General features: G+C 43.0%; 2 protein-coding genes across 5 annotated transcripts; both read right to left on the bottom strand.

Moving 5' to 3' along the window:
- Positions 1 to 25: 25 nt before the first annotated feature.
- LOC307080980 (C-X-C chemokine receptor type 3-like) lies at positions 26 to 5378 on the bottom strand. 3 transcript variants are annotated; one of them, XM_079743974.1, is made up of 4 exons: positions 5124 to 5378; positions 4611 to 4662; positions 4143 to 4487; positions 27 to 3410 (listed from the first exon to the last, which is right to left on the bottom strand). In XM_079743974.1, the coding sequence occupies exons 3-4, from the start codon at positions 4479 to 4481 to the stop codon at positions 2379 to 2381; spliced, it is 1371 nt and encodes a 456-aa protein (XP_079600100.1). In that variant the 5' UTR covers positions 4482 to 4487; positions 4611 to 4662; positions 5124 to 5378; the 3' UTR covers positions 27 to 2378. The 3 variants fall into 3 exon arrangements, with proteins under 3 accessions (XP_079600101.1, XP_079600100.1, XP_079600099.1); XM_079743975.1 differs by lacking the exon at positions 4611 to 4662 and having other exon boundaries at positions 26 to 3410; positions 4143 to 4571; XM_079743973.1 differs by lacking the exon at positions 4611 to 4662 and having other exon boundaries at positions 30 to 3410.
- A 5720-nt stretch (positions 5379 to 11098) lies between these two features.
- Positions 11099 to 12830, bottom strand: cxcr3.2 (chemokine (C-X-C motif) receptor 3, tandem duplicate 2). Of its 2 annotated transcripts, none has more exons than XM_079753316.1 (2): positions 12698 to 12830; positions 11099 to 12355 (listed from the first exon to the last, which is right to left on the bottom strand). In XM_079753316.1, exons 1-2 carry the CDS (start codon positions 12731 to 12733, stop codon positions 11261 to 11263), a joined length of 1131 nt encoding a protein of 376 aa, XP_079609442.1. In that variant the 5' UTR covers positions 12734 to 12830; the 3' UTR covers positions 11099 to 11260. The 2 variants fall into 2 exon arrangements, with proteins under 2 accessions (XP_079609442.1, XP_079609443.1); XM_079753317.1 differs by having other exon boundaries at positions 12719 to 12795.
- Positions 12831 to 13321: the final 491 nt, after the last annotated feature.

Here is a 13321-nt window from a genome sequence, read left to right as displayed (position 1 = left end):
CATATTGCCCTTTAGGGAAGGGACACGCTGTTAGGGGACCGGAAGCAGTAATTCAGAGGGGAGAACAACAGTATTATTTTAACTAAGCATAAAGTTCCAACGTGTCTTGTTTTCTTAGATCTTATTTTTGCTATCCTATTATTGAGTAATAAAATGCCTTATTTTCATAGGTATAGACTGTTTGACAGATATGTATATATAATTCTTTATTTCAGACCCAGGGGGATCCAACATCAGATGAGCAGAATATATTATTTACAGGTTGTTTTTGTTGGTCTGTGTGTTTTCAATGAGGTGGTCAATGATTTTTATTGTCAGAAATCATTGTCATATTTTGTATCAATATAGTAAATTTGGTAAATGTTAATATGTGCTGAAATAACATACAACTATTTGCTATGCATAATGAACTGACAAGTTCGCATGCACTGTCAGCATATAAAGGCAGTTTAACTATCACATATTTGTCTAGTGTAAAAATGTAATGGATATATTAAAATAATAAAACAAGCCTTCAAGAAGCAGTCATGTGTTTTTTTAAAAAAACAAATGTGTTAAAATGTATTCTTGAGTCTTATCGAAGGTACATTAAAATAAAGTACAAAGCTGGCAGAACAATGTTCAGTCATATACCAAATATCTTCTGCCAATGTAACACATGAGTAAACCTCTACTTTAAAAGTCAAGGTCTAGAGTGAAGCCCCACCATCTGCAAGTGAATGTGAAACCGCAAAACAATCCACCTAAACATATGATTCTAACTGAGGCTTTTACGTGACAGTAAATTACAAGCACTGAAGCCTAAGTGTTAGCAGACATAGGATATGATTGATTGTTCCTTTCAATACCAGTCTCTCATTTGATTGGCCAAATACTGTAGTTTCTCTGGGATAGACAGAGAAACCTAGTCCTCACTCATACCATGATGACATTGTTTAACAATGCTTAGTTGCTGCAGTGCTTCATTCCTTGGGCTGAAAGCGTCTGTTAATTATCTAAATAGTGAATGGCAGCTGTATTTCTAAACTCTGTATATCGCTTGTTAGCCTCCAGAGGGAAACGGATGTGACCATTCACCACGAAGAGATACTTAACACGACGAAGCCCAAGTGGTGAGGACAGAGACCAATGAAACACAAGACGACGACTGAGGGAAATGGATGTAACACTAAGCAGCGGTCACAGGCATTGGCATACTTTCTAATTGGCACAGCTTGAAACTCTCTGAGGGCTGTTTCTCGGGGAGTCAATTACAGTTTCAAGAAAAAAGAGAAGGAAACACGTCACCATCTGTGGTTGGGTGGGCCCCAGCACTGACGCGGCTCAACAAAAAGAAGCATGCCTTCTATTCCTCCTCGACTGATTGTGCTACGATAAGTTCACAAGAAAGATTCTACACCTTTCATTCAACTTCCCTTCGTGTTTCTGGTTGATACCTGATTCATACACCCTTTGGAAAAAAGTCTGCCTAACATACGACATTGTATGCAGATAGGGATGACAAAAAAGTATTATTGCAGACTGTTAATAGTTTTTCAAAAACAATTAATTTCAATATTTCTATGCAGATCCGCCCTCCTGTACTCTCCCTATATGTTGTTGTTGTTTTAGGGAACAGAGCAAGCCACACCCATCTCCGATCTCACACCACCAAACAAACACGAGTGATGGCTATCATGTTGATGGCGACACCTCACCCCTCCCTCCGTCCCGTCACCTGACTGATGACATCAGCCGCCTGCTTGGGTTGTCTTGTCTGCCGACGCATGTTGCAACAACGAAAACCCCTCCAAGCCGAAGGGAAGACAGAATGGGTTAATCGAACCGGCCCAGACCTGACCCAGGGTTTCCCATGATTGTACGGGGCTATTTACACGGATTTAAACTAATAACTCAAATGGAAAGTAAAAACAAAGTTAATTGTCCATTCTGAAAAATACCCCTTCTTTTCAATCAATGATTACCATATAATGACAATATAACACCACATCAATTATCGTAATTACTATAAACACAAACATTCCTAGCAAAATAAATAAGAAAACAAAATATCAAAAGCCATAAAAAACATTCCCATAGATTTTGCGCTACACTGGTCAACAAGGATCCCATTAAAGCTGTACCATTTAACAGCAGTCGTATTTTGACTGCTGGTCTTAATCTCAATTCAGATTTTTTGAGCCTAATCACGATTCGTTTAGCCTTACAGTTCTTACCCCACGTAAAAGTTCCATGACCACATGCAGCTTAAAGTGCATTTATTCATGATTGATTTCAACATGTAGGACTGTCCCCCGCCCGTGAACCCTTTGACCCTTAAAGTACCTTCCTGTTCATGAAGCGGAAACAAATAAATATTTCCTGTGTGGGCGAAAACGTCATGCTCTCCCATCCACTTCATCGTGGTCAGCATTGGCTTGGTGATCCTGCTGCTCTGCGGCCCTGGCCTGGGTCAGGGCCGACTCCTCCTCTTGGTTTTGGTTCAGCGCGACCTCCTCCTCAGGGATCTGCTGCTCTGTGGCCCTGGTCTCGGTCTGCGCTGCCTTCTCCTGGTTCTTGTTCAGCGGTACCACTTCCTCTTGCTTCTGGTTCTGCGCTGCCTTCTCCTCTTGGTTCTGGTTCTGCGTTGTCTCCTCCTCCTGGTTCTTGTTTAGCGGTACCACCTCCTCTTGGTTCTGCTGCGGCAGCGGTTCCTCTTCGAGACCAAACTCCCACAGAGTGCGGCTGGAGTCGGCCTTCTTCAATGGTGGTACGCAATAAAGCGTCTCCAGCACCGCTCTCCTGACGTTGTTGCACATGCCAAAGTAGAGAAGGGGCTGAAGGCAGGCGTGGAAACAGCCAAGAGCAAACATGAGGAGCAGGCCTTTCCCCAGGGCGCTGGTGGGTTTCCCATCAGCACCACCTCTGTCGCCGTCAACCGGCTCCAGACGCTGCTCAGTGCCACAGACGGTGTGCGCCAACAGGGTCAGGTTGTAGGGCGTCCAGCAGAAAAGGAACAACCCCACCAAGCCCAGGAGGAGCCTAAGGGCTCTCTGATTCTGGAGGTCCAGGCGGGGTCCTCGCCAAAGCCGCAGAAGGAAGCAAGAGCAGCAGAAGATCAAGACGGCAGAGGGCAGGATGAAGCCCACCATGTGGTGGAGCAGGCGAGAGGCCAGGCGCCAGTCGACACCAGACCGAGAAGCAGGCGGGGGGTAGTGGTGAACACACTCTAGTCTGCCTCCCACCTGGACCTGCTCCAAGAAGACCCAGTCAGGGATGGAGAGGAGCAGGGAGAGGAGCCATACTGACAGGCAGCAGGCCTGCACCATCCAGGGCTTCCTGCGGGAGAAGAAGTGAGTGGAGCGGAAGATGGAGAGGTAGCGGTCAAGGCTCATGCAGACCAACAGGAAGATCCCACAGAAGAAGTTGATCTGTGAGCACAAAGGTAGAGAGAGGGAATTACAGAGGAACAGAAACCGAGAGAGAAAAAGACAGACAGAGAAAGAGACAGAGTTAGAGGGAGGGAGCGAGCAAGAGAGAGCGGAGGAGGGGAGATTGAAACAGAAAGGGAAAGGGAAGAAGAAGGGAAACAGAGTTAAAAAACTGAATAACATACTGTTCAACACAGTAAAACGAATCCCCTTAGAGGAAAACAGGATGCAGACCCTTTCTATTCTCATAACAATCCTTCTCGTTCTCTACTGGGAAGCAAAAGTGCTTCAATCAGGGTGACTTGGGTTGATCAACAGCATAGAGTCCAGTGACCCCGTTCTGTTTGTATCTCCAAGGAAATATTGGCCAATGGCCAAATTCCTAAAATCTCTCCCACATTACAGTTAAAGTGATATTGGTAACTGGTCGCTCAGATCTGACTTTTCAGTTTCAAGATACACTGCAGCCCTCCCCAAACCATTAAATTAATCAATACATTCCAATATGATTATATATTATTAAGTTGATTAAGTTAAATTGATTGTTTAAGTCTTAATGCACCAAAATACACTGCACAAAGTAACAGAACACAAAGATGATGTCCAGATCACATAGACGCATCTGCTTTGTTTAAAACTATGTTTGAAATATACACTGTGTAGGCTATATTTACAGGAAACCAAGAACAGCAACAAAGCAGAGAATACAATTTCAAATCCAAGTATACCTACATGATAGACAGCTCCGCTAATCTTGCAGAAGGGGGTACCGAAGGTCCATCCGCTGGGGCGAACAGCCTGCGCAGCCCAGAAGGGCAGGGTCCCCAACATCAGACCATCCGCAACAGCCAGGTGGAGGGCAAAGATATCCATAACACTCCAGTGCCGTCTCTTGCGGACAAGAAGAGTCAGAAGTAGAGCAAGCCCCGGGAGACCGATAATCAGGGCTAGGGAGCACAGGAATGGCAGGAAAACGGCTGCGGGGTGTTGTTCGCCTTCCTCGTTGTAATCGTATTGTTCATAATCGAATGACGTGTTACTTAAAAATATTCCTCCGAGTTCCAGCTCCATGTTGGTCTGTTAATGAAACAAAAAAGTTCAGTGTACCCGGATGTTGATAAGACGAGCAACAGATCCACAACCATTCGCGCGAAGTGTCGCCTGCAGTGAGGAAGAACTGCGAGTCAGAATCTCACTTACTAGAAACCCTCACATGGCCTTGATGTCATCATCATGTGGGTATTGTCAAACGCTGCTGGAAAGTACAGCGTTGGGTAGTGACAATGATAACACGTATCGTAACAAGGAACCACCATACCTGCCTAAACAGACATGCAACACGATATGTACATGACTATGAATAGGAGGAATGAAACATAGGCTAAACCCTACAATTCTCTCATGAGGTAGGCCTGTTGTAAAAGAGGGTTCAACAAATAAATACACAACTAACTACGCGGATGAATGTCTGACTATAAGGACATACGTTGTATCATTAGGGGCGGATGTTCATGACAGGACCTCGCCGATCTAAATAAAGAAATAACTAGTGTTAGTTTTCAAGCAGCAGTAGTGACGGTCTGGGTGTAGCCTACACCAGAAACACTAACTCGTTAATAAATGGCCCATTTCCCACACAGAATACAGATCATAGGGTGAGGGCATTATACATGATCAGAAAGAGAAACAGAAAGATCCCAGGTACAAACTTACCGGGTGGCGCCGGGGTCAGACAGATTGAACCTAGATTTCCGCGGGAGGTCTACAAAGCATGTTCGATTCGATGGGTTACAGACCAACTACTTGTACGAGACAAACGACTGTCGAGCGCATAAATACTACACGCAAACCAACCTCCTTGGTATGCACAACATTAGCCGATTAATGATTAAACAACACGATAGCAACCCATGACCTATCGGATCACCTCAAACTCACACGAAAACCCGTTTAACACGAACCAGCACGTCGTTCAACCTCAGAACAACAAAGCCAGAAGCCTGTCGCGGACACCCATCCGCCGTGGCCACTAGAGGGCACTGTGGCTCTTTTCCAAACCACATTATGGGTAAATAATGTGTCTATGATTATCCGTCCTTCTTGTGCACACATGATCATATCTCAAAGCTTTATTACTTTGAAAAAGAACAATGTTTAAAAAAATACCAGGCGTACTCTACAGCTACTAATACTATCCTACTATTACTACTACTACTACTACTACTACTACTACTACTACTATGGCGGCTTCTACTACTAGCCTACTGCTACTACTGCTACAGTTACTATAACTAGCCTACTACTACTACCACTACTACTGCAGCTACTATTACTAGCCTCCTACTACTACTACAGCTACTATAACTAGCCTACTACTACTACTAGTGGTCGAGTTGTAAAAAAAAAGCCAGGTGGGATAGTGGATTTTAAGTTTTAGGGACAGACAGGGGTGTAGCCAGGACATTATGCCCCTGGGGACAGATCATTTGTGCTGATTACAGCGCATATGGTGGAAGACCAACGGTGTGATAATTATTATTATTATTATTATTATTATTATTATCATTATTATTATTATCATTATTATTATTATTATTATTATTATTATTATTATTATTATTATTATTATTATTATTATTATTATTATATTATTATTATATTTTTTGGGGATAATATAAGAGCGATGACAACTGTCATCGCTCTAATTTTATCACCCAAAACGCAGCTGATCGGACGCATCACACGATTCGGAGGCATGTATTGCATTTAAGGATTTTAAAAACTGATTCTTATTCTTTTTTTTCAAAAATGCATTTGGCAGAGGAGGGAGACTAGCGTTGCTCACGGGTTGGAATGAAAGGGACAAAAGGGGACAGAGTTGCCTGCGGAAGCGATGTCTGAGATGCAGAGACAGCTTCACACTACCAGTGTCTGTCTCGTACGGTGTGGAATGAGAGCTCGTGAAGGCACTATTGCGTAAGCACGCAGGCACTCTTGCTGCGCGCCTGCGTGCTTGCGCAATTGCGTACTGCCCGAGAATGCAGTAACGCTGTCAAATCGGTCCCTGGGAAAAGTAACGTTGCGCCGAATTGAAAAAGGAAACCGCTATAATGAAATAGCGGTAATATTTCCACATTAATAGATAAAATAACAGGGTATGGGACGGGGGGATGGCTGTTTCAGAAGGGGGATGATTTTGATCATTTTAATTCCAAAGGTGGAAGCCATCCCCCCTCAACTCGAGTGCTGACTACTACTACTAGCTTGCTACAGTTACTACTACTAAAGCTACTACTACTACTACAACAGCTGGGTCATTCCTACTATTCGGTGCCATTTCAGTCTGGTAACTTTCTATCAAAAACTTTAAAATGTTCCATGATTTTATCTTATCATCTGAAGGAGGGCATGTTAAATTATAAGAAAAATATATTGGTCCAGCTCAGGATATTATATTTTCATAATTTTGACCAAATTCTTCACACCTAACATAGGCCAAATGTCCACCCTGTTACGGGACATTCTCATTTCTATTAAAAAATGATTTGAATTCGCAGCTGTTATAAAATGTACATTTTCTTAGAGATATAATGTCCCTTATTTAACCCTGCAAATGTATTTTAACAAAAACTCATAAACAAGCATTATCTTGAGAAAAGACATGTGTTATTTTAGGACACAATGTAATTTCAACACATTTCTTTTAGTATAAAAAGGAATTTTAATGGGATTTGGCCCATTTTTTTAGTAATTTAATTTAGTCAATTTACTCCCTTTAAGCAACCACAAAGATATACATATTTTTTGATGATTTCATTTAATTATTATCAATAAACACACAGGTAACAGGGTGGACAGAAGAGTAACAGGGTGTACAGGACGTAACAGGGTGGACATCACAATATATATTTCATGAAAGAAAGGCAGTTAATTTACCTTAGAACATTCACATAAACATTGATAATGTAAAAATGATGTTCACTAACAACCCATTAATGAGGATAACTGCCCCAAACCTATATAGCAAATCAGCAACAGCAAAATAACACGCCCCCCCCCCCCCCCTTCCCATCAGGAACATTTTTCAGTCTTTGACCTCACAGTTGTTTTGGCAACAGCAAACTATTTATCAGACCAGCAACCCAGGTTTTCTAGGAACTTCCACACCTCCTTCTCTAGCTGGACAGACCTCTTATTCAAAGGTTGTGGCTCTTTCATCAGGCACACAATCTGGTCATCTCTGTACCAGCTAATGTCCTCTCGTGGACCTGGCCAGTAGAACTTGTTGATCGCATTCTTATGCATGCATTTTACTCTTACGTCTTCTTCAACTTCCAGGATGATTCCTGGGTAGGGTTCACCATCATATTTGACAATGCACCACTGCCCAATGTTTTCTTTCATGATGGCCTCAGGCCGTGAAGGCTCTTCAGTGCACTGCAGGCTTGCCTCTTCTCCCAGGCTCACCTCCTTTATCCCATAGCAGGCACAATCCAGTACACCTTTGTCTGCCTGACAAAGGCAAGTTATGTCCCGGTATTTAATTGTCCCTGGAGAGAAACTGATGACTTGGTGGATTTTCATTGTTCCTTTGATAGGAACAAGTGGGGGCGCTTCCATCATTTCCTGCACTTTCCTCTCAACATCTCCTTCTCCCACAAAAAAAAGTTCCACCGAAGTACCCACGCTCCTCAACTGGTGGAGCATAGCCTCTGCGTTGGGGATATCTCCTCCATGGCGGACGATTTGGTCAGCTGATCTTTTAAGGGTACCCCCGACACCATCTGGAGCTCCCTTTCCATGGCTGGCCTCAAAAAAGTTACAGCTGATATCTTTAAAGCCTTTCTTGAAAGGCTCTTTTGAGATTAGGTAAAAGTTTCCCTTCTGTTTGTATTGTGTAGCTGGGCCGTCACTGAAGACATGAAGGCGATTAATCAGAGGGTATCTCTCCCTCACCATGTCTAACACAGGGTCGAGGTGGGCCCAGATAGCTGGGGGATCGTGCCGCCTAGAAGGCGAGATGGAGCAGAACGTCACTGGGGACTGCTCAACTGCAGTGTACAGCACTCCTGTATGTAGGGTTGCTTGCTGATGTGACCCTCCAAAATGGACCGATTGAATTTCTTGAGAATACTTACAGGAGTAGTTCTCACTGAAATCTACATGTAGTAGTCATTCGTTGTTCCTCAAGTTTTCTCTGAGCTGTCTGTAGGCCCCGTACTGCCACCTGATATTAAAGATGTGTTACCTAAATCTAAACAGCCTGTCATGAAATTCACTTACAAGTTCATCCTCTGTTGTCATCACATTTTTCTTCACAGTGATTGTTGACCTTTTCTGGACTTGTAGGAGGAGTGTTCATTGACTGAAAGGTCGTCCTGGCTCAGTCATTTTTCCTCAGCTTTCTCTTTCTTTCTCGCCATTTCTTTCTTACTGCTCTCTTCTCTCTTTCGCTTAGGTCTGACACTTTCTTTTTTCTCCCTTCATCAATGTCCTTTCTCCACCTCTCCTTCTCCTTATTGAGGTATTGCTGCCGTCTTTCATGGTCTACATCCCGATGAGCCCTGTAGCGCCGTTACTTTTCGGCGGCAGACAACGGCGCCATTCCCTGATAATTACATGCAAACCATTTTTAAAAAATCTTATGGAAGTATGGAACAAAAAAGGCATAATAATGTATAAAAAATCCAATACAAACTGGAAACACTTATTCATCTAGCCCTCTTACATCCACCCTGTTACTATGTGTCCCCCCTGTTACTGTGTAAAACAGTAACAGGGGGGACAGTAACAGGGGGGACATTTTATGCTAAATTTAGCTATTACTACTCATGTGATGCAGAAGAAGCTAGCTAATGTTGACCACTGAGGAGGATTTTTAACATGTTTTTTAACCATATTTTCAAAATTACAAAAAAGGATCAGTTTCCACTATTTATAAGCATAACAGGGTGGACATGTTATGCTTTACCGCATCAGTCAAGCTTTCTAAAACATTGAAAAAAAGGTTGATTAAAGAGTGATACTTACTCTGCTTCTTGTAGATGATTTCTCTCCAAAAAGTAATGTTACTTGTTGAGTCATGTGACTAGAGGGATAGTCGGAGGGGGGTGTTCAGGGGGACTTGCATCAGAGTAACAGGGGGGACAGTCGATTCAGGGACACAACATATTTTAAATACTTAAAGTCTTAAAAATGTTTTAATCACAAAAAATAACATTTGGTAAGGAATATTATAACCAAAGCTATACAACAATAATGACAAATGTAGAATTTCTTTGATTTTTATTACTTATATTTGTAACTGAAGTTGAGCAAACACGATTGGGGACATGGCAGTTTAGTTGTTTGTGCTAAAGTTGGAGGAATTATTTAAAATGCAATTAATCCTGGGGACATACTGTTGTGTTCTACGGTAGAGGGGGGTTAACGATATAAGATGAGCTTTTAAAAATAAGTATTGGCCAATTTTTACAAAAGATATACCATATTAGGCTATGGGGACTCAAATGGCACCGAATACTAGGAATGACCCAGCTACTACTACTACTACTACTACTACTACTACTACTACTACTACTTGTTGCCTGCTACTAATACTACTACTACAGCTACTGCTACTAGCCTACTACCACTACTTCAAGCCTACTACTACTACTACAGCTACTATAACTAGCCTATGGATACATGGAAATATATGTTATAATATAAAATATGATTTAGATCTTAAAAGATTTTTTAAAAAGTTGCACACACACACAGACACAGACACACACACACACACACACGTTCAAGAATAACAGTAATACTACTAATAACAATAATAATGCTCATTATTATTATTATTATTATCAACTACTTTTATTTGGAATGTGCTGTTTTAAAGGTATATAGCAATGTCATACAACAGTGTTCAAGAATAACAGTAATACTACTAATAACAATAATAATGCTCATTATTATTATTATTATTATCAACTACTTTTATTTGGAATGTGCTGTTTTAAAGGTATATAGCAATGTCATACAACAGTGTTATTACTGTGGTGGACTCTGCATAAAAACAACAAACAACAAATCATTTTTAGTTTCCTCTTGTATCAGTGGGATCTGGTGGGAAGGAAACTTTTGCTAAAGTCGGCAAAACTTACTTATGTCTTAAAATAAAATCTGTCTGTTTAAAATGAGTAGTGTGCACAGATTGTTTGAAAGGGGAACCCTAGACCGCTTTCTCAATCATCATATTTCATCAATCATATTTATGTGTTATGGTTCTATCAAATGGGCACAGGGGGTTGGTTGCAACTTGGTATTGACATGCCATTTAGTTTTGTTTATAATAATAGATGCATTAACAAAGGCAGTGTCGTTTGTTTGGGATATGTTATTTTGTGGAAGGATTGGCTCAAGTAGTGTTACACTCGGGGGGTCCATAGGGGAAGTTGAGGAAACCATGGATCAGACTTCTCCAACCACAGTTTCACACCTTGAATCGCTGAGAAAGCTGTTTCACAAGCTGTGTTGCAATGCTAGAAGTGAAAAACAACTACTGAGATGAGGACATTTCTACTACCGACCACATAAACCCTTGTAGGTTATTTATCACACGACATTGAGTTACATGTGGGAAGTGTAGTAATTAATTTAAATGAACAGATTGTCAAACACAGGAATATTACAACCAAATATATTTTATTTTGCACAAATGTAGGCAATATTTTGTAAAAAAGAGGCTAGTAAGTTATCACATTTGAATGTGAATACACTGTATGCACACAAACACACACACACACACACACACACACACACACACACACACACACACTAGCTCCTGGCGTACCGGAGAGAGTTCACACCATGACAGAGTGTGAGGTGTTCTCGCTCTCAGCAGAACTGAAGGAGCCGGTGGTTCTTCTGGTCTTCCTCACGCCCCACTCCTGCCTGCCCCTCCAGCCCCTGGGGCCCAGCAGCTCCTTCACCATCTTGGCCAGCTCCCGTCTGAACTTCACCCCCACAAAGCCGTAAAGCAAGGGGTTGAGGGCGCAGTGAGAGAGCCCCACGCTCTCCGTGACCATGATGCCCATGTCCACCGCCCAGCCAAACTGGCAGCCGCCATTGATCGTGCCCAGCTTCTCCAGGCTGTCCGCCAGCTGGAAGCAGTTGTAGGGGGCCCAGCACAGCATGAACACCGACACCAGGGACACGATGAGCCGCAGGGACTTGCGCTTCTGCCGGCGTGGGGCATTGCACAGCGAGCGGAAGATGCGCACGTAGCAGTAGAGCATGACGAGCAGCGGCAGGCCGAAGCCCAGAACCATGCTGATCAGCTGCAGCCCCACCTGCCACTGTTTGGTGTTGTCGATGTACCAGGTACGACACATGAGCTGGCCCTCCAGGGTGGCCACTTCCGACAGCTGCTTGAAGGTCGCGTCCACCCCGCTCAGGCCCAGGCAGATCCCCCAGATGAGCGCGCACACCACATGAGCGTGCCAGGCTGTGCGCTTCCAGCCGCTACGAACGGCGTGCACGATGGCCAGGTAGCGGTCGAAGCTGATGCAGGCCAGGAACAGGATGCTGCTGTAGCGGTTCAGGGAGAACAGGCCCGCCGAGATCTTGCAGACTACTAGCCCGAAGACCCACTTGTCGGCCCATTGGACGGCGGACAGCGGCAGCGTGAGCGCTAGCAGAAGGTCAGCCACGGCAAGGTGGAGGAGGAAGATGTCGGTGATGGAGAGGGCGCAGGCTCCGCCCCTCACAGAGCTCCGATAGCGGGCGACCACGCACAGCACCAGAACGTTGCCCACTATTGCCAGGAGGAACACCAGGCTGTAAACCACGGGGTAATAGCTCCGTCCGAATCTGTAAACATCTTGCTCCTTGCAAGGAGTAGCTATTGGTTCTTCCGGATATTGGTTGCCGTATTCTTTGTAATCCTGAGTGAAATCCTAAGAGAGGGGGAGGATAGGAAACCTTTCATTTGACGGGTTTGACGCACAGCAACTGATAAGAGCGCAAAGGCTGTGTGCAAAAATGCTTTTTCAAAACATTAATGTGATCTTTACTTGTAAAGGAAACCTGGCTTTGAGTATTTGCCCTTAGCAAGGACTGGTGATGTTTGTTAAAATCGTATTTTATTATTTGGGCTAGCAAGTTTGTCCTTCCTTTGTCCATACAATATAAGAAAGGAACATCTGCAGATGTCCAAGTAAAAATGTACATGCACATTCATTTGTCAGTGATAAAAAAGAAAACTGATGTCGGACAGTATATGAAAAAAACGTACTCACCCAATAATTGTCTGTGATTACCTGTGAGCTGTTCATGCTGACGTAATCAATGTGGTGCAGAACACCTTAAAACACCAAACAAGCAGCAGGATTCAGCACCTTACTCTCAGTGGACTCCCTGCTCTCGGTTCTCTCTCTTTTCCAACCCTTAGCAGATGGGTGGATCAGAAAACAGAAGTTAACTTTCAGGAACTGAAACTGCTTGTTTTCGTATTGTATTGTATTGTTTGTTATAGATAGGCAGCGATGGTGACTGACGGAAAGAAGTAGTAACATAAAAACTGTCTGCAGACAGTGATATGGAATATCTTACAGCTAGCACATGTCAACTTAAAAAAAACATTTAACGTTGATTGTGTATGTAGGCTCACCAGCCTTTACACATAACCCAAAGGTTCTTCAAGCCATAATTGATGCACGGATGTGCTTATTGGAAAATTATGTTAGAGTAGAAGAAGAATATGCCAGTTCTGCATGAATTGTGAAATTACAGAGCAATAAGGGCTTTTAATGACTGCTCTGTTTTTCATGGCTATTCAACTGTGAGAAGGACCCGATTAGGGGACTTGAAATACTTACTTGGTACTTAAGTTATGTCACAAAATCACAAATACGATGGCTTAA

Source organism: Pollachius pollachius (assembly GCF_949987615.1).
Source record: "Pollachius pollachius genome assembly, chromosome: 1".
NCBI lineage: Eukaryota > Metazoa > Chordata > Actinopteri > Gadiformes > Gadidae > Pollachius > Pollachius pollachius.
Note: the sequence above shows the minus strand (reverse complement) of the source record. Positions and strands in the feature narration are given on the sequence as shown.

Bases quoted from the DNA above. Each gene is read 5' to 3' on its own strand.
- cxcr3.2 (XM_079753316.1), bottom strand. From the start codon at position 12,733: ATGAACAGCTCACAGGTAATCACAGACAATTATTGG. The intron at 12,356-12,697 runs GTGAGTACGTTT...CCCCTCTCTTAG, and splicing joins TAATCACAGACAATTATTGG to GATTTCACTCAGGATTACAA.
- LOC307080980 (XM_079743975.1), bottom strand. From the start codon at position 4,481: ATGGAGCTGGAACTCGGAGGAATATTTTTAAGTAACACGTCATTCGAT. The intron at 3,411-4,142 runs GTAGGTATACTT...TTGTGCTCACAG, and splicing joins TTAGCGGAGCTGTCTATCAT to ATCAACTTCTTCTGTGGGAT.